Source organism: Hippocampus bargibanti, linkage group LG09 (assembly GCF_051943395.1).
Source record: "Hippocampus bargibanti isolate YZ-2025 linkage group LG09, ASM5194339v1, whole genome shotgun sequence".
In the NCBI taxonomy this organism is placed as follows: domain Eukaryota; kingdom Metazoa; phylum Chordata; class Actinopteri; order Syngnathiformes; family Syngnathidae; genus Hippocampus; species Hippocampus bargibanti.
Genome location: NC_142742.1, coordinates 4,737,708 through 4,761,047, shown reverse-complemented (window position 1 = coordinate 4,761,047; position 23,340 = coordinate 4,737,708). Strand labels below are relative to the sequence as shown.

General features: G+C 39.4%; 2 protein-coding genes across 3 annotated transcripts in view; both read left to right on the top strand.

Moving 5' to 3' along the window:
- dph6 (diphthamine biosynthesis 6) overlaps positions 1-7,374 on the top strand; it is a 78,082-nt gene extending 70,708 nt beyond the window's left edge. For both annotated transcript variants that reach the window (XM_089004999.1, XM_089004997.1), the window contains 2 exons: positions 895-1,279; positions 6,945-7,374. In XM_089004999.1, coding sequence (XP_088861125.1) covers positions 895-1,279; positions 6,945-7,063 — 504 coding nt within the window. In that variant the 3' untranslated portion in view covers positions 7,064-7,374. The remainder of the gene's footprint in view (positions 1-894; positions 1,280-6,944) is intronic.
- A 4,108-nt stretch (positions 7,375-11,482) lies between these two features.
- Positions 11,483-23,340, top strand: part of aqr (aquarius intron-binding spliceosomal factor) — a 54,932-nt gene continuing 43,074 nt past the window's right edge. The window contains exons 1-14 of the mRNA XM_089004711.1: positions 11,483-11,595; positions 11,956-12,048; positions 12,155-12,211; positions 12,296-12,336; positions 12,426-12,461; positions 12,539-12,659; positions 12,730-12,870; positions 14,709-14,777; positions 15,365-15,465; positions 15,549-15,625; positions 16,071-16,135; positions 18,729-18,845; positions 18,952-19,065; positions 19,528-19,631. Of these exons, the coding sequence (XP_088860837.1) occupies positions 11,956-12,048; positions 12,155-12,211; positions 12,296-12,336; positions 12,426-12,461; positions 12,539-12,659; positions 12,730-12,870; positions 14,709-14,777; positions 15,365-15,465; positions 15,549-15,625; positions 16,071-16,135; positions 18,729-18,845; positions 18,952-19,065; positions 19,528-19,631 (1,136 nt within the window). The 5' untranslated portion in view covers positions 11,483-11,595. The remainder of the gene's footprint in view (positions 11,596-11,955; positions 12,049-12,154; positions 12,212-12,295; positions 12,337-12,425; positions 12,462-12,538; positions 12,660-12,729; positions 12,871-14,708; positions 14,778-15,364; positions 15,466-15,548; positions 15,626-16,070; positions 16,136-18,728; positions 18,846-18,951; positions 19,066-19,527; positions 19,632-23,340) is intronic.

Genomic DNA, 23,340 nt, shown 5'->3' with positions numbered 1-23,340 from the left:
TGGATAATAGTAATACTACTCCTACTACTCCTCCTACTACTACTACTACTACTACTACTACTACTGCTACTACTACTACTACTACTACTACTACTACTACTACTAATAATAATAATAATAATAATAATAATAATACTCAGAATAGTAATACTACTACTACTACTACTACTAATAATAATAATAATAATAATAATAATAATAATAATAATAATAATAATAACTGGACTCCTCATTCCATAATAATAATCACAATCAGAATCGTAATATCATCATCATAATCATAATACAGTAAAGTCTCGTTATATCGATATCGGATATATCGATAGTCCCGGTTATATCGATACTATTTCTATGCACGCACGGAGAAAATTACATGCAAACAGGGTCGGATATATCGATAGTCCCGGTTATATCGATATTTTTCGGACTCCCTTGAATATCGATATAACGAGACTTTACTGTACTCACAATACTTATAATACTCATAATAATCATAATAATAACAGTACTACTCATAATAGTAATACTACTAATAATACTTATAATAATAATATATATATATATATATATATATATATATATATATATATATATATATATATATATATATATATATATATATATATATATATAGGGCCAGAGCTACCAGCAAAATTTTAGTTCGCTGATGAAGTTTTCGGATGAGGAACAAAACGTCCAACACCTTCAAAGAAGTATAGATGACGGATGAAGAAACGTGTCCGTCGGTGTGTGGTCTTGTTTACGATCAAACAACTCCATTGGCTAACGGGTCGTTTTTTTCTGAGGAAAAAAAGTGGCCAAGAAATCATTTTAACGAATGGCTTTTGATTTAGCGTCATTGAACAATTTGCTTGCTATTTGTGTACATTACAGGAATTGCTTGTCGGGGGTGACAGCAAAGCCCCTCCATTGGTGATAGTGGTCGTACCCGCTTTACCCAAAGATGCCGCCGTCGAACTCCACGTCACAGCCGTCCAGGATGATCCCAGCCAAAGGACTTCCCGTCACATGACCGCAACGATTCAGCACTGCCGCATTGAGTGCCGCACCTTAACATCCGGCGACCGAAACTTTGCCTCGCTGTCCCTAAACCTAACCGAGATCCAACCGATGGTCACCGAGGACGCGCGGAAGATCACGGAGGCCATCTGCGCTGCGTTTGAGAAAGCGCTCGAGGACAAGGACGTCGAGCTGGTTCCGCTTTGTGCCCGGGTTTTCTACAAGTGCCACCACATGCTGGCGAGAGAAGTCACAGAAGGTTTGTGCACACCCAAATCAATGTATGTTAACTCATTCGCAAAAGTGTGACACGGAGCGTGAAGATACTACACAACAACAATAATAATAATAATAATAATAATAATAATAATAATAATAATAACTGGAGTCCTCATTCCAGAATCATCATCAGAATCATAATCATCATCATCATCATAATCATAATCATAATACTCACAATACTTATTATACTCATACTAATAATAATACTCATAATAGTAATACTACTCCTACTACTACTACTACTACTACTACTACTACTAATAATAATAATAATAATAATAATAATAATAATAATAATAATACTCAGAATAGTAATACTACTACTACTACTACTACTACCACTACTAATAATAATAATAATAATTGGACTCCTCATTCCATAATAATAATCACAATCAGAATCGTAATATCATCATCATAATCATAATACTCACAATACTTATAATACTCATAATACTCATAATAATCATAATAATAACAGTACTACTCATAATAGTAATACTACTAATAATACTACTACTACTACTAATAATAATAATAATAACTGGACTACTCATTCCAGAATCATCATCAGAATCATAATCATCATCATTATAATCATAATACTCACAATACTTATTATACTCATAATAATCACAATAATAATAATACTCATAATAGTAATACTACTCCTACTGCTACTACTACTACTACTACTACTACTACTAATAATAATAATAATAATAATAATAATAATAATAATAATACTCAGAATACTACTACTACTACTACTACTACTACTACTACTACTACTACTACTACTACTACTACTAATAATAATAATAATAATAATAATAATACTCAGAATAGTAATACTACTACTACTACTAATAATAATAATAATAAGAATAAGAATAATAATAACTGGACTCCTCATTCCATAATAATCACACTCAGAATCGTAATATCATAATCATAATCATAATATTCACAATACTTATAATACTCATAATACTCATAATACTCATAATACTCAATAATCATAATAATAAAAGTACTACTCATAATAGTAATACTACTAATAATACTGATAATAATAATAATAATAATAATAATAATAATAATAATAACTGGACTCCTCATTCCAGAATCATCATCACAATCATAATCATCATAATCATAATACTCACAATACTTATTATACTCAGAATAATCATAATAATAATAATACTCATAATAGTAATACTACTACTACTACTACTAATAATAATAATAATAATAATAATAATAATAATAATAATACTCAGAATAGTAATAATACTACTACTACTACTACTACTACTACTACTACTACTACTAATAAAAAAAAAAAAATAATAATAATAATAATAATAATAATAACTGGACTCCTCGTTCCAGTACTTTGGGAAGGATGTAAAAAAAAACGGATAACCATATTATCTGGGTTAACTGGAGCAAAGTCAACCCTCTGATGTTGTCGCTTCCCCTGCAAACAGACCCTGACTCATCATGGAGGATCTGGAATTGGCTGGCACGCGCATGAAGCGACCCCCCCCCCCCCCCCCCCCCCACCACAACCCCCGTTACTCACCCCCTCAAAACCCACCCTTGGGCATTTTTATGGGTCACAGCCCCCGCTCTCATTGGGGCGTTGAATCCGAAAAGTCAAAATGGTGAAAAAGTAACACCTCTGGCGTCAGCGCTCGCAGTGTCACGATGTGCAACTGTCAGAGCCCGAACGATGTAAAAACTACCCCCACCCCCGCTTTTACCCTCTTTCCATTATTTGCGTGAGGATTCACAGCTGATAGACGTGACATATGCTTCAAATGAAACCTTTAAACATCTTGTCTCAACTTGTTACTTACGATCCAAAGCCCCCCCTGCTCTGTCCCGAAGATGAACACCCCCGTTTAACTTTTACGGAGAAGGGCAGAGATATTCTTGCCATGTGGCATTGCTAAACTATTTATACTCAAGCCGATCGCAGGTTTCTAGAGACAATTTTGAGGTCCATGTCTCCCTCTTTGGTTGTTTTTAGAATGTGGGAGGAAACCGGAGTACCCGGAGAAAAGCCACGCAAACTAGCATACTCCACTCTAGTGCCATGGTTTTTGTAATGTTCACTCCTCAAATTGCAGGATCTACAGAGTATTGAGTTTTAGGACTACATAAACATTTTATACAGTATTAGAAACCTTAGACTCTCTTCTTTCATCAGGAAAAAAAATAGTTAATTGAAAAGTTATATGATTCTGGAGTTATTTGATCTTGAAATGGCAACAAATGTACAAAATGCAATACATACATCTTGCTTACACAGTGCTTTAACAACAGCTGAAGCTGTAACAAAGCGCTAACATGGACAAAAGGTAAATGCATCCCCCTCGTGGGGGGTAAAAACATTGCCAGAGTTCTTACCAGCGCTTTATCAGTACCCCCTGGCAAGAAAAAACAAAATCCGAATGAATTCAGGAATGGCGCTCCACTTAAAGGACAACCGACACCATTTTTTTGTTTCCTAACTGACATCAGAAAAATGTTTTATAGCATCTAAAATACCCAAAAGCTGATATTTTTAGTCAAATGCAAAACACCAATAAAAATGACTTAAAGTGTCCCAAAACTACTTCAAAATGACCTCAGAAGGTCCCGGCCCTCTTGTTCGTGACGTCACGCCAGGACGTCTACCTTGTTCGAGAATCAAAACAATGGCTTCAGATTCGGAGAAAATGCTTTCTTGTGACTCATCCAGTTATGAATATGATTCAAATAGTTCTGAAGAGGAAAGCATAAATGTTTGCAATCGATTAAAGAAGTCCTTCCGTCTCATTTTGAGGCCTCTGGACTCCATTGGAAATGGGCTGATTTCTCTGCTGGGAATTGTGTCAACTAGTATCAAATAATAGTCTTGGTGCAACACACAACGATTCACCATCGCATTATTTATTTTTCCTTCTAATTTCGACATCAACACGAAGTTTTCACACCAAACAAAGTACCCAAAATGCATTGTGTGTCGCTTTCTTGCTCAGGGGCGTTCCTTCAGTGACGTCACGTCAGGTATCGTCATCAACTCGAAAACAAGACTTCCTGAATATTCAGCGCGAGTCTTAAAACGTAAAATATAGCTATATGCCGTGGAATCTTTGTAAAATACGCTTAGTAGAAGTCATATGAAGTGATTTTACAAATTATGGACACAACTTATCCGCAGGCGTCGGTTGTCCTTGAATGCTTTTCAATTCCCGAATAAATTCAGCAATGTCAGTGAATGCCTTAAAAAAGTATCTACATTATTCTTAAAGGCAGACTGTGATGACATTTGTTACCTCTGGAAGTGGAATGCATAAAAAGGATCTTTTCGTGCCCCTCAGCATCTTTACTCATCCACTACTAAATGAACAATGTTCATTGGCCAACACTTGCTCTAATCGCCAGTTCATTTGACTAATTTGATCCGTTTGGGAGGCAGCGTAGCACAACTAAAAACTCACATGGCTCTGGGCCTCGGCCATCTCCTTTAAAAGCCCAATGAGCCCCGAAGGTATCGGCTATTAATCACAGTAATCCTCCGATTACGCCGCAGCCTCAATAGATCAAGAAATGCTCACGCTTCTCCTTTCGGGTCGCTCGTCCCATTGCGAACGTGACGGATTGTGTTTGGCTTGCGTCACAATGGCAGAATTTGCAAGACTGGGCCGTAAAAGTCCCCTGAAGCGATAAAGTGGAATATGTATTTCTCAATATGCCAGAAAATGGTTCAACTCATCAGCCCAGGAATTTAGGAATGGATTTCCATCTCTTGGATGAATTCAAATGAAGATTATTTGTGTTCGGTTAGTTAGTTAGTTAGTTAGTTAGTTAGTTAGTTAGTTAGTTAGTTAGTTAGTTAGTTAGTTAGTTAGTTTCCATTAGTGAATTAGTTGGTTAGTTAGTCCGTTAGTCCAGAAGTGTAGTTAGTTAATTAACTAGTGAGTTAGTTGTTTAGTTAGCTAACCTGTTAGTTGGCCCTTTGGTTAGTTAGTTGGTCAGTCAGTTAGATAATTAGTTAGCAATTTAGTTAGTTACCTAGCTAGTGAGCTAGTTGCTTAGTTAGGTAGCTAGCTAGCGCGTTAGTTGGCTTGTTGGCCGGTTGGTGAGTTAGTTGTTTAGTTAGTTAGTTAATTGGTTAGTTGGTTAGTTAGTTAGCAATGTAATAATAATAATAATAATAAATTTCATTTAGAAGCGCCTTTCAAAATTCTCAAGGACACTTTACCTTCACCGGATATTTTTTATGCGGGTGAGCAGCGGCAGCCACACACGTTGTAGTTAGTTAGTTAGTTGCTTAGTTAGTTAGCTAGCTAGCTTGTTAGTTGGCTCGTTGGCCATTTACATAGTTAGTTGGTTAGTTACTTAGCTAGTTATCTAGTTAGTTGATTAATTAGTTGTTTAGTTAGTTCGTGAGTGTGTACATTAGTTTGTAGTTATGTTGTTAGTTAATTAGTTGTTTAGATAGTTAGTGAGTGTGTACATTAGTTAGCTAGTGGGTTCGTTGCTTAGTTAGTTAGCTAGCTGGCTTGTTGGTTGGCTTGTTGGCCAATTAGTTAGTTACTCAGTTACTTAGCTAGTCATTCAGTTAGCTGGTTGGTTAATTAATTTGTTGGTTAGCTTGTGAGCTAGTACGTTAGTTAGTTAGTTAGTTAGTTAGTTAGTTAGTTAGTATGTTTTTGGTGAGTTATTTAGTCAGTTGGTTAGTTTGTTAGTTCTTACTTAGTTTGGTTAGTCATATGAGTAGTTACTTGCTTACTTAGTTTGGTTAATCATTGGATTAGTTAATTGGTTAGTTAGCTAGTTAGTTATTCAGTTAGTTAATTGTTGGTTGTTTGTTTGTTTGGTTAGTTTGTTGGATAGTTATTTTGTTAGTTATTTTGTTGATATGCGCCATTGACTGTTGAGCTGTTCAAGTGATATTTTGGAGACTGAAAATATAGGAGAAAAAACAATGCTACTCAAGTTAGCTGCTATTTTAAAATACAAATCAAAATTATAACTTACATTAGTGTGGTTTTTAAGTAGATTTTTTATCAACGTCAATGTGTAGCGGGAGGCTCACAGAAAGCCTGTGAATCAGACGCTAAACATTGGTAGCAGTAGTGTAATAAAGACCAGGACTCTTTGTTCTACTTAGGACCGACCCTAGCCTCAGTCCTCTGGGGTCATTGACATATCCTGAAGTGGCCTTTTCATAGTTCCGATACCTGGTGTGTATCCTTTTAAAAGAAATGAGGTAACCGTCAGACAGACCCACTTGTGGCCAATTAGCGTTACAGATCGGGACTGGACAGTGATCCCAACGGACCGCTGCTAAATAGACAGGCTGTCATCAAGACATTTGGAATTCTCACATGTCAGCTTCCCATCTGTAGTCTGGGCACACACCAAAGACAACTGTGTCCAATAAAAACAGAATTCCCTCCTGATCACACACGTCGACTCATCCTAATGTAGAATTCAATCCTTTCTAACATATGTCGACATTGCAATGAGTGTAAAGGGGGTTTAAAATCATCAATAATTTACAAATACCGCCCAGTCACCGAGTTAAGTGTAGCCCCATTGGGAATGCTGCTCTAATGTCACTCTCCTTCCTCCACCAGAACTTGAAGACAGTTTAAAAAACCTCCTCGGCGACTCCAGTCCGTCTGTGGCCCCTGTTCCAGTCTTGGACTTACCTGATTCCAATATCCTCCACCTGTCCTGCTGGCTCAGTTCGTAGAACCGGAACCGCTTGGTAGTGGGTTCGAATATGCTGTTGGTATTAAGGCTATAGGAACAGGGGTCTCAAACCCATTTTCGTCGCGGGCCACTATTTACTTACCGTTTCCTTTGGACGGACATTATGACTGAAATCACGTAAAGAAGTCGGGAATAACAGTGTCGTTGAATTTGTTCCCGTCATACTACGTCTTGTAAATATAGCATTTTGTTTAGTTTTATTTTATTTTTATCTTTTTTGGGCGTGTTCATTTGACTCTTGTCATTTCATTTGGTATTTTTGAATTAATTAAATTCTTGTCTTTTGCAAGAGTTTTTTATGACTCTATTTTATGTATTATTGTTTTTCCTGGTTATGATTGACCATCCATGTCTGTTCATACATTGTAAGCGCGTTTTTGGGGGGGGATTAAATATTTTTGTTACAGATTTAATAATAATAATGATAATCAAGAATCATAATAGTAATAATAATACATGTCATTTATCAGCGCCTTTCAAAACTCTCAAGGTCACTTGACAATCACAGGATACGTTTTTCAGTGGGTGAGCAGCGGCAGCCACACGCGCTAGCGTTCATTCAACCCTGAAGTAACTCAAATAGAAAGAAAGCTAGCTAGCTAGCTAATAATAATAATAACAGCAATAATACATTTCATTTATAAGCACATTTCAAAACTCTCAAGGTCACTTTACAGTCACAGGATACGTTTTTCAGTGGGTGAGCACCGGCAGCCACACGCGCTAGCGTTCATTCAACCCTGAATTAACTCAAATAGAAAGAAAGCTAGCTAGCTAGCTAATAATAATAACAGCAATAATACATTTCATTTATAAGCACATTTCAAAACTCTCAAGGTCACTTTACAGTCACAGGATACGTTTTTCAGTCGGTGAGCACCGGCAGCCACACGCGCTAGCGTTCATTCAACCCTGAAGTAACTCAAATAGGAAGAAAGCTAGCTAGCTATCTAATAGGTAGCTAATAATAATAACAATACTACATTTAATTTATAAGCACATTTCAAAACTCTCAACGTCACTTTATGGTCACAGAATAAGTTAGATAGCTAGCTAGATAGCTTGCTAGCTACATAGCTATCTAGCTAATAGATATATAGATAGCCAGCTAATAGCAAATAGATAGTAAATAGATAGCAAATCAATAAACATAGAGGAAAATAGATCAATTCAGGCGTGCTTGAGGATTTGTTGTGTTTGGCGTCTACCTTTATGATATCCGATTGCCTCCCTTTGTTTTCAGTTAACGCGCTAGCTAACAACAACAACTCTGCAGTCGTAGCAAAAGGCAACAGAGCTACGATGTGTTATTCCAGTGTGAGTCTTTTAATGCGACTGTCTCTCCCTCTCGCGCTCCACAGGACTGGAGGTGTGTTATTATTTTGTAATAGGCAATCAGCAGCAGGCAACCGAAAAGATTAAGCCTCTTTATGTTTTCCATTGATTCTAAGGCAGCCTGGTTAATAGGAGAGGGACTTCAGCTCACACCGCTGCAGGCAAGGAATTAAGTGTGTGTTCGTGTGCGTGCACAAGGAAAAATAACACTATTAACGTTCCTGGAACATTTCTTTTTTCAAAGATCACGAATCGTATTGATGAACCAAAGTTGCATCTTCACTCCTCAACGCAACCGAGACAGCGTCGGCGGGATCGGGCCTACCTATCGATCCTGAACCGTTGTTTTGATTGTTGCTGTCAAAAATTGAACAATGGGAGGTAGCCAATGGAGCCTGAAGATTTTTTTTTTCTTTATTGCCAGTCGAAAGAACACAAACAAGCAATTATTTATGAGCAAGCAAGCTAATGTTCTATCAAGTGTGCATCTGTTTATTATTTAAGGGGGAAAGTTATCTCGAATTAGATTTTAGATACAACCATCGTGTCATGCTTGCATCGTGTATGCAAGTAAAATCGATCATTGGCATTCTCTCTTTGTCAAAAATTAATGAAGAACATTGAATAAAAAAAATAATGACGCCATTGTACTTGACACCTTGTTGCATTCAGTCAGTCTCTATTTTTTAATCATCATTTTTAACAGTATGTATGAATTATTTTTGAGATTTACTATAGAAAGCAAAGAACAGCCGTGAATGAAAATGACAGTGACCATAGAGTTGATTATTTGTAAATGTAAAAATTGTCACCGGGAAGGCATTTATCTTTCCCATCAGACTTAAAGGACAACCGACGTCTCCGGACAAGTTGTGTCCATTTTGTAAAATGGCTTCAAATGACTTCTACTGAGCGTATTTTAATAAGATTCCATCGCATATAGCTATATTTTACATTTTAAGACTCGCTCTGAATATTCAGGAAGTCTTGTTTTTGAGTTGGTGACGAGTCCGTACGTGACGTCACGAAAGGACCGCCCCCTGACCGAAAAAAGACACATAGTAGCAGTCCTTCCATCACGTCAATGTATTTTGCTGTACATGTTTGGTCTGAGAACCGTGTTGCATCCAAAAGCCGCCAGAAGAGGGCGTCCAAGCTCCATATAGGGAATTTATAAGCCTGTGGAAACGGAGGTGGCCACATGAGGTCGCCATTTTGTGCCTCTTTTCTGGTGATCGATTGTTGCCTCAAAATGGCATGGAATAAATTATTTAATCGATTGCAAACATGTATGCTTTCCTCTTCAGAACTATTTGAATCATATTCATAACTGGATGTGTAATAAGAAAGCATACTCTCCGAATCTGAAGCCATTGTTTAGATTCTCCAGCAATGCAAGACGTCTTGGCGTGACGTCGCAAACTGGGGGCGGGACTTTCTGAAAATGCCCAATTCGCAGCTCAATTTTTTGCAGATTTTGGACACTTTAAGTCATTTTTATTGGTCTTTTGCATTTGAATAAAAATATCATACTGCGTATTTTGGGTATTTTAGATGCTATAAAATGTTTTTCTGATGTCAGTTAAAAAACAAAAAAGTGACGTCGGTTGTCCTTTAAATCACATTCTAGCCTAACCAGCTCTTAATTATGGAACTGCTGTCTTGACGTTATTTCCATTTCCAGAAATTTAAATGAAATAAACGCACGACAGCGTTTTCCGATTAACCACCACGTCTAGGATGCGTTCGTAAACCTTTATTTACATGTGTTTCCAAAGAGATGCTAACACAGGCAATAATAAATCATGTCGATCGCAGCTGGGCCAACATAATGTTCCGTGACAAGACGGTCTTTGTGTCCTGGCTTGCAAAATGACTAAAGACAGGCTGACATTTGCTTTTCTCATGCGTCCGTTGTCTGCCAAGATGCGACCGCTCCACAGAAAAAGTGTGTTTTTTTATGTGTCCAACGTTGTCCTTTGTGTACCGCCTAGCACCAACCAGCCTGCGGCCCTTGTCATTTTAGCCTTGCACATGGACATACTGTGTGCTGCTTCCTCCAGGCCAACAAGGCTCATGATGGTGTGTTTGCGTGTGTGCGTGCGCGTACGTCTTCGCGTGTCTGTGTGTGCGTGTGTGTAAAAATGCGTGTTCGTGGGAGACCTTCATTCATCATAGTGAGTAAAGTGAGTTTAGGGGGGTGACGTCACTGCGGGAGACGTCTCCTGACATTCTTTGCTTTTCGTTTTTAATTCATTAATTAATGTATTTAATTTCCGATTTGTAATAGTTGATTTATGTGCTTAGTGTATTTGTTTAGGTCAAAGTCTCACAAAATTGCTGCTGTATTGAATAAAGAGGCCTTCAAATGGGTCCATTGGATGGTGTGTGCCTCCCTCTGCTGCCGAAAATAAGCAACACACCTAAAAAACTTTTCATCGTAATAATTTTACAGCACAATGAGTAGATTATTTTTCCTGTAAAATAAACGCAATGTACGTTCTTGATTTATGTGTTGTTTGCATTTTTTGCAGCTTTGTCTCGCACACAGAGGTTTTAGTTCATCAAACCAATTTTCACATCACATGGAGACTGCCCAGGGAAATGTAAAGCGCACTTTCCAAATGATGATTTCATTGACTAAGGGGGGATTAAAACATACAGTATATGGCACTTTGAGAACAGCCTTCCTATACATCCACTTGTCAAAGCACTGAATAACGGCGACGAACCATAACATTGGGAAATCTGCGTTTCATTTCACAGGCAACTGCCCGACATTTGATGAATTACTAAATCATAAAAATAAAATATGTCATAGGAAATGGAAGTGAAGTAGGCAACAAGTTATCAAACGAAAAGAAAAGAAAAATGGCATGCATGTGTGTACGCGCGCGCCAAAAAGAACACAAAGGGTCGTTTCACAGTATGATTTCTTCAAAACTACAGTTTTTGGTGATTTTACTGAATACTATTTCTAAAAATAACAACAGTAAATTAAAAAAAATCGATAGAACGGAAAGAGAATGCTGTGAGTTTTGTTTCTTCTCGGAATCCATTTTGACGGACTCCAATCCGGAAGTGTGTCGCGTTCTATCCGTTTTGTTGTGTACATGCTTAACCTAACTGGAAACAACGTTGCTCCACATCTATGCTGAAAGAATACAAATAGAAAAGGTCTGGTATTATGTTACATTTTCAATATTAAGTTTGCGGTAACACTTTGAAGATAGTAAAGACTCGGTAACACTGAGAAATCATCATCGCGTGTGTTCACATTAGCATAGCCAAAGTTTTAAATACGCGGGTGTCTCATTTAAGGGGGGGGGGGGGGGAATGTCGTCTTCTAATTCCGTCTTAATTTTGGACGAAAGTTAATAGTAAAAGCATATTGTGTATATTACCATCGCTCGGTTTATTTTGAGTTTTGGCGCCCGGTCTAGTCTACTTAAAATACCGCTTCATTCATTCACGTGTATGTTTTCTTTTTTACGTGTGCTAATGTGATCGATTGGACTGTCTGTTTCTGACAAAAAGATGCTTGGGTCAACCCCCATGGAGAAAAAAACCCCTTCTAAAAAGATTGCGGCGCCATCTGTGTCGCAGATTAATGCCGAATATGTCACACAGGTAATACTCAGTACTACAAAAGCATAACTGCAGTAGTCATCGATGTGCAACCCAATTTTTCTTTCAGCAAACCGAGTATTCCTATGTATGTCTCATTTTGTTTCAGCTCGCTAACAAATACTGGGCTCCTCATGCAAAAAACAAATTGCCCTTTGATCCGAAGGTGAGTTTTTGTTCATTACTTTTAGTTCAATTGTAATAATAAATCATGTGAGATCATTACAAATATTACATTCTTTGTGTGTAGGTGATGGAAGATATTTATGAAAAGGAGATACTCATGTCCAAGTAAGCACTTTTACACGTAACATTTTGGGAATCCATCTGTTTCACATTTTATCGCTAATATGTTTATTTTTTTGCAATTCATTTTTCAGATTTGCCATCAGGAAAATCATGTTACTTGAGTTCAGGTGCCACCTTTGATTGCTACTTTGATGAAAAACAAAACAATGCGGCATGGTCAAAATAATATGCAATCTCCTTACAGTCAATACCTGGAGAATTACCTTTGGGTCAACTACACTCCGGAGGTGTCAAGCAATGCCTTCCTCATGTCTATTTGTTGCATTGTCAATGAGAAGTTCAGAGAAAATGTACCAGCCTGGGAGGTAACAAATACAACTTGAGATAATTTGTTTACCTGCTACATCTATTAAACATCAACAACTCTCATCTCAGGTGTTCACAAAGGAACCACAGCATTTTTCTTTCTTCTTCAAATGTGTAATGGCGGCCCTCTTGCCGGGCGACAAAGGTGGCCTGACCCTGAAGGAACAAACGGTGCTCCTGGAGTTTCTTGACCACTGCTTCAATAGTCTCGTATGTACCGTTTTACATACACAAGTTGGTACAGGCGGGAGGGACAGTACCTAACCATCAAAAGAGAATATACTACAATTATGCAATATATTATACAATTATACATTTATGCACAGTATTAATTCAAAAAATGTTTTATAAATAGTATAGAAAAGGCAAAATCCATTACTAATTATTGACAGAGTTCACAGGCTTTGTAAAAGAGACCTTTTTTATTTTAAAAACAATCCCATTTGAGCAATGTTTAGGTGTATACTGCTCCATAATGAACAAAAACAATATAAAATACAAATGTGGGGAATCCCATATTAAAAATGCCACAAATTCTTACAATAGCTAGTTGTAAACATTTACTTGGTGGTTATTACTTTCACTCATTTACTGCCATTCACAAATTTGTTCGGGAATTGAAAATATGACGGAGAGCGCCATTCCTGAATTTGTTCGGGTTTTGTTTTTTCCTGTTTGGGTGCCAATAAACACCTGGCCATGGCCTCTGGCAATGTTTTTTTCCTTTCCACAAGGGGGCAGTATTTCCGTTGTTTCCATCTTATAATAATAACAATAATAATCATAATAATAATAATAATAATAATACATTTGATTTCTAGGCGCCTTTCAAAACTCTCAAGGTCACTTTACAGTCACTGGATCAGTTTTTCTGTGGGCGAGCAGCGGCAGCCATAAGCGCCAGCGTCCACTCAACCCGCAAGTAACTCAAATAAATAAAAGACTAGCTAGCTAGCTACTAGTTAGCTAACAGATGGCCAGCCCGCTAGCCAGCTAGCTAACAGATAGACAGCTAACTAGCTAGCTAGCTACTAGATAGCTAATAGAAAGCCAGCCAGCTAATAGATTGCTTGCCATCTGGGTAGATAGCTAACAGATAGCCAGCCAGCTAGCTAATAGATGGCCAGCCAACTAGCTAGCCAATCGACATCCAATAGATAGCCAACCAGCTGGATGGATAGCTAATAGATAGCCAGCCATCTAGATAGATAGCTAACAGATAGCCAGCTGAGCGCTTTGTTCCATCTTCAGCCGTTGTTCGAGTGCGATATAAATTAATATGTATGTCTTGTATTGTACAGTAAAGTCTCGTTATATCGATATCGGATATGTCGATAGTCCCGCTTATATCGATACTATTTCTATGCACGCACGGAGAAAATTACATGCGCGCAGGGTCGGATATATCGATAGTCCCGGTTATATCGATATTTTTTTTTCGGACTCCCTTGAATATCGATATAACGAGACTTTACTGTATTTTTTACAGCCGCCCCCATTTCAAGCTCAGATAACTCAAGACCCCTATAATTTAGGAATTAACTCTTTTTGTTGTGATGAAAGAAGATTGTCTAAGGTTTCTTACGCTGCTATGAATGCTTATGTTGTCCTAAAACTCAATATTGTGTGGGTCCTGGAATTTGAGTGAAAATGTCAAAAACCCTGGCACTGGATTGGACTCATTTTTGCACATTGTCTGGCGGTGATGAGTTAATTTAGTAAATGTATTCTATTGAGGAGAAAAACGCTTTCCTGCAGTATTATCACACAACCAGTCACTGTAGTATTTTGTCCACAAGGTGGCAGTATTGTACCGGGGCACATCATTTTTGCAACTACACTACTACTACTGTCCACTACTATATTGTCCAGTGCTGCATTGAAGCACTGCAGAGAACTCATTTAAAAACACGCCACAGCTGCATACTTGCTATCACGTGCTCCTTCCTGTAAAACCTACTAGAATTTTATTAACGCACTGAAGTTAAAATAAATACTGCATTGTGGACGGTACATTGTTAACGCAATTGTTTGCCTCTTGGTTTTAGGAGGTCGATTTGATAAGAGAGCAGGTGCAGCAGCTCATCTCTCTGCCTATGTGGATGTGCCTCATACCAGTAAGATTGTCAACACTGGATTTTATTTTGTAATTAGTAGAGTGATTTGTTATGCATGATACCATTTTGTGGTTAGCGCCAATCATCTCGGCAATGAGCTTTTGGTGTTGTGTTTGTATTTTTTATTTTTATTAGGATCTTTTTGAGTATGGAAAAATACATAAATTTGGCCTCACTAAAAACTTGATTAATTAATAATAATAATAATACTACATTACATTTTAAGCGCCTTTCAAAGCTCTCAAGGACACTCTACAGTCACAGACAAGCATAGGTGACTAAAATACAATCACAAATACAATACAATGCAATAAATAAAACACAATTATGAATAGAAACGAGAGAGAGCTACACAGAAAATGCATTTTTAAATAGCACATATAGTACCAAATACATTTTTGAACACTCTCAAGTCAAATTCTGTCATTTTAAGTTTTTTTTTTAAATACACCCAAGGACATTTTTTCTTGTTTAACAACCGTTTGAGGTGTATTTGACTATTTTGTGGCAAAATAAAAATGATTTGAATTTTGGGATGGGAATAATCACCAAAATGCTAAATTTGTTTTTTTGTTGAATTTCTCCAGTCGCGGCTCCAACACGAATTGAAGAAAGTCCCCAAGCTGCAAAAATTTTGGAATCTCATCAAGAAGAAATTCGACAAGATGGACGCCAACGCGGCCGAGCAGTTAATCCACTTCTCTTTTGTTTGGGCTAACAAACAAAAATCCTGCCTCTGATTCGCTTTTTCTTCGTGTTTTTTTTTTTCAGGGCGAAAAAGGAGCGAACCTTCCTCTCATCTCTCATTAAAAAGTTTCACGGGGTCCTCGAGTCAATCCCAGAGTCAGGTAAAACAAACTGGATTATTAAATCCTCCCCATTGTTGTGTCACTCACCCTGAAATAACACAATCAATTATAAACACCTTTTTTTTTTTAATCATACATATTAGTCCCTCCCCTTTTGGGGTCATTTGGAAGCATCAAGAAGCCCCCCCACTGCCACGCCGCCGGCAACCCCTAATGCGGGCCGACACAGAGGCCCCCCTCCCTGCCCTCACCACCCACCTGGAATGCTAAAAACAGAACATTTGTGTATTTAAGTGGAATCCCGAGCTGACACGATAGATTACAGTCGCAAAAAAACAGCAAGGGGCACGTCACTCTCAGCATCTGCCGCACATGCTGGTGTTGTCAACACGCGTGTGTGCGCGCACATGTGTTTATCTCTGTCACTTTTGCTGTGTTCCATTCTTTGATAAACTTGTACGTGCTTATTTCCCTCCCTGTTTAGGGAGCATCACTATGGACAAAGTGCATTACTGTGAGAGATTCGTTGAACTCATGATCGACTTGGAGGTAAGACACGGCAGCCATTTTTTTCACATGCATATATACAACAGTCGTTGTGCATGAAAACCATGTGCATAATTGCACGACACAACACATTTTTTTTGTGTTGTAAATTGTTAGGAAAGCATTGTTTAGAGATTTGAGGAATCACAAACGCTGGTTTCCTTTTGGTAGGCACCATGCTGATATAGCTAGAGGTCTGCAGGTCTTCAAATATTAAAATTAACTCATTCACTGTACAAGAAAGCATATTCTCCGAATTTGAAGCCATTATTTTGATTCTCGAGCAAGGCACAGACATCTTGGCGTGACGTCACGAACTGGGGGGGCGGGACTTTCTGAAAATGCCCAATTCGCAGCTCAATTTTTATTGGTGTTTTGCATTTGACTAAAAATATCAGCCTGTGTTTTTTTTTTTGTATTTTAGATGCTATAAAACGTTTTTCTGATGTCAGTTAAGAAACAAAAAAAGTGATGTCGGTTGTCCTTTAAACCATTTAAAACACACTTGCTACTCGCCGTTATATACCAAGGATAGAGACACAAGGTGTTGCTGCGTGTGCACATCTCACATTACAACCGGGAGCGCTCTATAGATTCCATCTTGCTGACAAGCCCCGGCCTTGCCGTTCCTGGCATCGGCCGTTGCCTAGCCAGCCAGCCAGCCCGCCCGCTGTCTCCAGAGACGAGCGTCCTGTCCTTCAAGCCATCTCCTTTTACAAAGCCTCCATCGTTTGAAATCTATACTTCTCTGTTAAAATGAAGGCCGAGGCGCTTGGAGATGGGGGGTAAGATCGTTGTTGGATAAATGACAAGTAGAAGCCCTTGAAGCCATTTTGTCGATGCAATTTTTTATATATTCCCGATTGATATTCTATGGGAGCTTTTTTTTTTTTTGTTTTGGTGACCACCGAGTGACCCTTTTTTGCCCAGGCTGTCAATTTGTCAACAAGTTGAGCTGATTTATTTCCGCCAAAAGCAGCTCCACTATCTCATTTTGACAGCTTTCAGCACCCCCCACTCCCACTCCATCCCCGTTCTTCCACCGGCAACTAAATCAAGTCCTTCCTTCTTCGCTTTATCCCACGTCGCTGCCAGTATTGTATAAAAAAAATGATCAGTTGCGATCACAGTCCGCATTCTGCTTCCCTATTGTTGACCTGTAAGGTTTTCCCTTCATAACGACGCTTGCTTTGTTCAAACCGACGGATCTCATTTCCGACAACACAGGGGCTCATCGCTTCACAATAGTCCGAGGAAATGAACAAAAAAAAAAAAGTCAGACTTTGCCACAATCTTCCTCTAGCATTAAATAGCAACCTCATAGTGGCATCTTTTCTTTTTATGTTCCATGACCTGATTTTTTTTTCCCCAAAAGGATCTCGACAGATATGCAGGTGTACTTTATCGAATGTCGAGTAACCGGTCCACTATAGCGTATTTTCCGGTCTATAAGGCGCACCCAAAAGCCTTCATTTTCTTCAATAGATGTCCCTGCGCCTTATATGTGAAGTAATATTGAGTCCCAACAGGTCTCGCAACTACTGTCAGCAGCCACCGACTCCATTTCCCCCCTCAGCCTCTACTGTAGAGCCTTATATGTGGTGTGCCTTATACAGTAAAGTCTCGTTATATCGATATCGGATATATCGATAGTCCCGGTTATATCGATACTATTTCTATGCACGCACGGAGAAAATTACATGCAAACAGGGTCGGATATATCGATAGTCCCGGTTATATCGATATTTTTTCGGACTCCCTTGAATATCGATATAACGAGACTTTACTGTATTTGGCAAACCTTTATATATTTATGTATCATATTTGGAAAGCTTTTTTTTTCAATAATGGAAGGTGTGCCTTGTAGTCTGATGCGCCTTTTATATGGTAACAGTGTGAAAATACACCATTCATTGGGGTTGCGCCTTATACAGCGGAAAATATGGTACAAGCACAGTATTTTCCATCCCCCGTAGAAGATGCAGTGCGAAACACCAGATTCTACTGTAGCGCCTTATAATGTGGTGTGCCTTATATTTGGAAAACTTTTGTATATTTACTATATTTGGAAAATGATTTTCATTCATTGAAGGTGCACCTCATACTGCCATGCGCCTTATACAGTAAATGGAAAAAAAGTTAAAAAATACACCAACTTTTTTTCACTAATTGAAGGTGTGCCTTATTGTATAGTGCCACTTAGCAGTTTTTTTGACGACGATACTAGTGCAGCATGTTCTAGCGGAAACAAATTCCTTGTGTGTTCTACATACTTGGCAATAAAGATGATTCTGATTCTGATTCTGATTATTGTCCGATATGCCTTTTACATGGAAAAACGTTTGAAAATACACCATTCATTGGGGGTGCCTTACAATGTGCTGTGCCTTATATTTGGAAAACCTTTTTATATTTATATATTATATTTGGAAAACTTCAATAATTAAAGGCACGCCTTATAGTCCGATGCGCCTTATATATGGGGAAAAAAATGAAAATACACCATTCATCGGGGGTGCGCATTATACTCCAGTGCGCCTTATACACCGGAATATACGGTAATTGTGTTTATTACCAGGTTATCTTCTTTTTTTAGGCTCTGTTGCCCACCAGGCGTTGGTTCAACACGGTGCTAGATGACTCCCACCTGGTCGTCAGTTGCCACCTTTCCAGCCTCACCCAGCGGGAGAAGGAGGGCCACCTCTTCTGTCAGGTGCAAGGCCAGCCACATAATATATCAACCCCAACATAATGAGCGCTCATTCTGCCCCAAAGGCATCCAACGGAAAGACTTGTGCTTCTCTCCCCCCTTTGCGCAGTTGCTCGACATGCTCAAGTTCTACACGGGTTTCGAGATTAATGACCAGACTGGAAATGCCCTGACGGAGAAGGAGATGACGACGCTGCATTACGACAGAATCACATCGCTGCAGGTAACCACCACAAGTGTCTGTCTGTCTGTCTGTCTAGTAGAGTTAGATAGCTAACGCTACTTCACGGATATCTAGCTAGCTACTAGCTAACTACCTCCATGTATTATATTTTAATAGAAACCCAACCCATTCTTTTTTTGTCATGCATCTGCTTTGTGTATAGCCTTATGTGACCCCCCCTTAACGCTGATTAAAACTTGTTATCCCCCACCCACCCTCATTTTCACCTTTGAAATTGGCAATCAATCAATGACCCTGATGGGCTTATGTTAATCTTTTTATGCTAGCCAGATCGAGTTTGCCATCCGGTGTTTTTAACCAGACAGTAAACGTCTCATGTTAATGAACCATTGCCGTTTTTATGTCATTTTAATTCTGACATTTGAAGATGCAAAGCTAAAAATTAATTCCTGCATATGTGTGAAAGTCACCTTTCATTGTTTTCCTTTTTTTCCCCCCCAGAGAGCAGCATTTGCTCATTTCCCAGAGCTGCACGATTTTGCGTTATCCAACGTCGCTGCGGTTGACACTCGGGAATCCCTGACTAAACATTTTGGCTCGCTGAGGTAAGCGAGACAATGCATGTTTTTCACAAGCTGCCATTCGGAACTCATCCGACACACAGAAATCCACGTTACATGCCCCCCGCGTTAAATCTGTGATGTACGACGACACAGTTACCGCCTGAGTGCCGTTGCTAAATGGCAGCTACCACCGCTCCCCCAACAACTAGCAGCTGGTAGCGGCGAGAGAGCGAGGGCCACGCCTCATTAATTTCATCGATTTGCAGCGGCTTGAGAATAAACTCTTTGAACAGCTGTGTTTGTCAGATCGTATTAGCGAGCCAGAAAGCCCCCCAAAAAACACACCTGCTTTCATAAAACGCTCCATTGTGCGGCCTCTCCTCCCATTTCAGTTGAATCGAACATATTGTTCAGATTCACGAGGGCCTTGGAGAAGTTTAGTACATTAAATGGGCCTCAGACTGAATTTGCGGCGCTATTAAATGCGCGTAATTGATCCTAGTATAGTTTAATTTCTCCACTATGGCGTGTTAGCTCATTATGTTTGGCTCGCTTAAAATTTTAAAGCCGTGCAAATTGTTTGGTGGTGGTCGGAAGGGTTTATAACTCGTGTTTAAGATGGCTTTTACATGAATAGGTATTCCCAGCCAAAAATGTGTTGTATTTTGTCAACGACAAGGACCACTGGTACACTATATAGCATTTTATTAACAGCCACTTTTTTTTCTGAATGACAGTAATCCCTCGCTACTTCACGGTTTGATTATCGCGTCCCTTGATGCATCAGTTTTTTTTCCTGAAAAAAAAAAACCCCGAAAAATAATGCTGAAAGACTCAGAGGTTTTGTACATGGCTGTAGCTTAATTAGTTCCCAGTGCTGATATCACCCAATGACAGGACAATATCCTATAATTTACAGCCATGTGGATTGGCTGTACATCTTCTCAGCCTCGCCCAGCACCTCACTCCGTCTTATCACGTGGGATCGGTCTAATCAAGTGCTTGCCTACATCAGTGTTGTGTTTACTTGGCCATTTAGTGTGTATTTGTATGGCTGAGGGAAGTGTGCCTACTCGAGCCAAACTCTACTTTGCGGATTTTTGTCTGTCGCGGGTGATCCTAGTCCCCATTAACAGCCAAAAACGAGGGATGACTGTATCTCCGATCATGGTCGTTTAGTCATTGCGACACAAGAATGATGGTAAATGATTACCGTATTTTCCGGTGTATAAGGTGCACCCAAAAGCCTTGATTTTCTCAAAAGGATGACCCTGCGCCTTATATGCAGGTGGGCCTTATATGTGTAGTCATCTTGAGCCACAACAGGTTTGTCAGCAGTCGCTGACTCAATTTTCCCCCGTAGGAAGAAGTAGTGCGTAAGCCCAGTCTGTACTGTATCGTCTTATGATGTGGTATGCCTTATATTTGGAAAACCTTTATATCTTTCTATATAATCTATTTGAAAAACTTTTTTTCATTCATCGAACATGCACCTTATAGTACTTAAAAACAACAGATTGACATCGTATACTATCCTGACATGTAAACGTCACGTCGGCCATTTTTAATGGATTTCGACTTACGACTGTTTGACTTACAGCCATTTGGGCGGAACGGAACCCAGTCGTAACTCTGATGTTACCTGTATATGGAAAAAGTTTGAAAATACACAATTCATTGAGGTTGCGCCTTATACTCCAGTGTGCCTTATATACCGGAAAATACGCTAGCTAACCTTTAGTTTGACACAACATAAAATTCTTCTTTCCCATGGCCGAGTCACCATCCCCCATCCATCATCCTCTACGCTCGGCGCTTCAAAGTGCTCGGACCCTCACATTCTGTCTCCTTTGAGGGTTATGAGCCGAGCATTGATGAATGGTTTCAAAACTCCTTCTGAATCATTTCACGTATTCAGCTCCCGACAACGCTCCCAACCAGCCTCCAGTATTTGGCGGCAGCCGAATTCTCATTGTTGCCTGATCCGCCAACTCCCACCCCAGCGCCATCCTCTGAAATAAGCTGCTATCAGATTTAACGAGGCGATTTTTTTTTTCTTCCCCCCTCCATGCAAGCAACTCATGCTAATGCCACTTTATTCCTGCCGCGCAACCCTCTCGCTAAGCTCTTCGTCACCCGTCGCTCCGAATGTATCCACTAATTCCCCAAAACACACAAACGGAGTATTATTGCTCAGCTTTGCCTATAAATAGAAACTTCTGACACTTGCATAAAGCACCAGTAAAGTGTCATTTTAGGCCAGCAAATGAATTTAATACATGATCAAAGACGGCATTTTGGTGAAATGCAATGTGAGATCGTTCCTCACTGTGTGAATTTTGTGCTAAGCTCATCGTTTCTTACTTAAGTTAGCCATTTCTTCTTTTTGATATCATTTTCCATTATTTTTTTTTCTCCCCCAAAAGTATCTCCAGATGAACCTCAGGTCATTACTTCCATCGTGTCTTGGAGAAAGTTGTCATGCATATGGACAAAGATGTCAAGCAACTAACAAAATTAAAACAAAAAAACATCAGGCTGCACCCCATATGCTAATACCGACTTGTGCAATATGTGTCCACTCCAGTGGCAGGGTTTTTGTCATGTTCACTCAAATTGCAGGACCCACAGAATATTGAGTTTTAGGACTACATAAACATTCAATTCAATGTAAGAAACCTTAGACTCTCTTCTTCCATCAAAAAAAAAGTTAATTCCTAAATTAAATGGGTCGAGAGTTATCTGAGCTTGAAATGGGAGCAGCTGTACAAAATACAATACAATACAATACATACACATTGATTAATATTGCGCTTTAACAACAGCAGAAACTCTAACAAAGCGCTAACACATGGAAAAAAGCCAAATGCTGCCCCCTCGTGGAAGGGAAAAACATTTCCAGAGGTCTGACCAGCGCTTTATCAGCACCCCCGTGAGAAAAACCAAAACCCAAACAAATTCAGGAATGGCGGTCGACATCATGCTTTTCAGTTCCCGAATGAATTCTGGAATGGTAGTGAATGAGTTAAAAACTTGGCTCATGATTATGGGCAGCATGTGAGCATACTGAAGGAAAGACTCTCATCTGCCACCTGCTGGCTACATGCTCTAGAAATAGATTTGAGTTGCGAACGTCAGCATGATTTTTTTTTTTCTAGAGTCACCGGATTAGCCCACATCAGTCGGGTCAAAACAACCCTGCGGGTGTGAAACATTAACTTGCCGCGCACCAGTTGCAGTACACGCCGGTGGCTCAGCTGTCAATCACAACCTGGTCCAGTCATCGCCAACGCTGCTAGCGAGCTGTCGTGTCTTCATACTGAAATGGTGGGGGGGGGGCAGGGAAGCCCACACGGCCTCTGACAGGTCATCCAGCGACCAGAAAAGTGCAACATTGACATTATTGTCATCCGGTTTCCTAGTCATGATTATGCGCACGGATACAAAGGCATCGTATGGCTGTCCAGAATCTGTCACGCTTGATTCCAGAGCCTCGTCTCCCACCCCGACCTGCTTTTTTTTCATGGCACAGATCCCGTCCGTGTCACCGCATGTCAACCTGATTAAGCCACGCCTCGCCTGGCGAAGTCTTTGATTTTCATAATCCTGTCGCATCGATGCGGCCCGACCCGTCTCGAGCACACATGCTGACATAGCGGGACCACCGAGTGTCAAAGCAAAACAGAGGGAGCGGCTTTTGTGCCGCAGTGCTAACTGCAAATTGCATAAGACCAGTCGGATTTTATGCGAA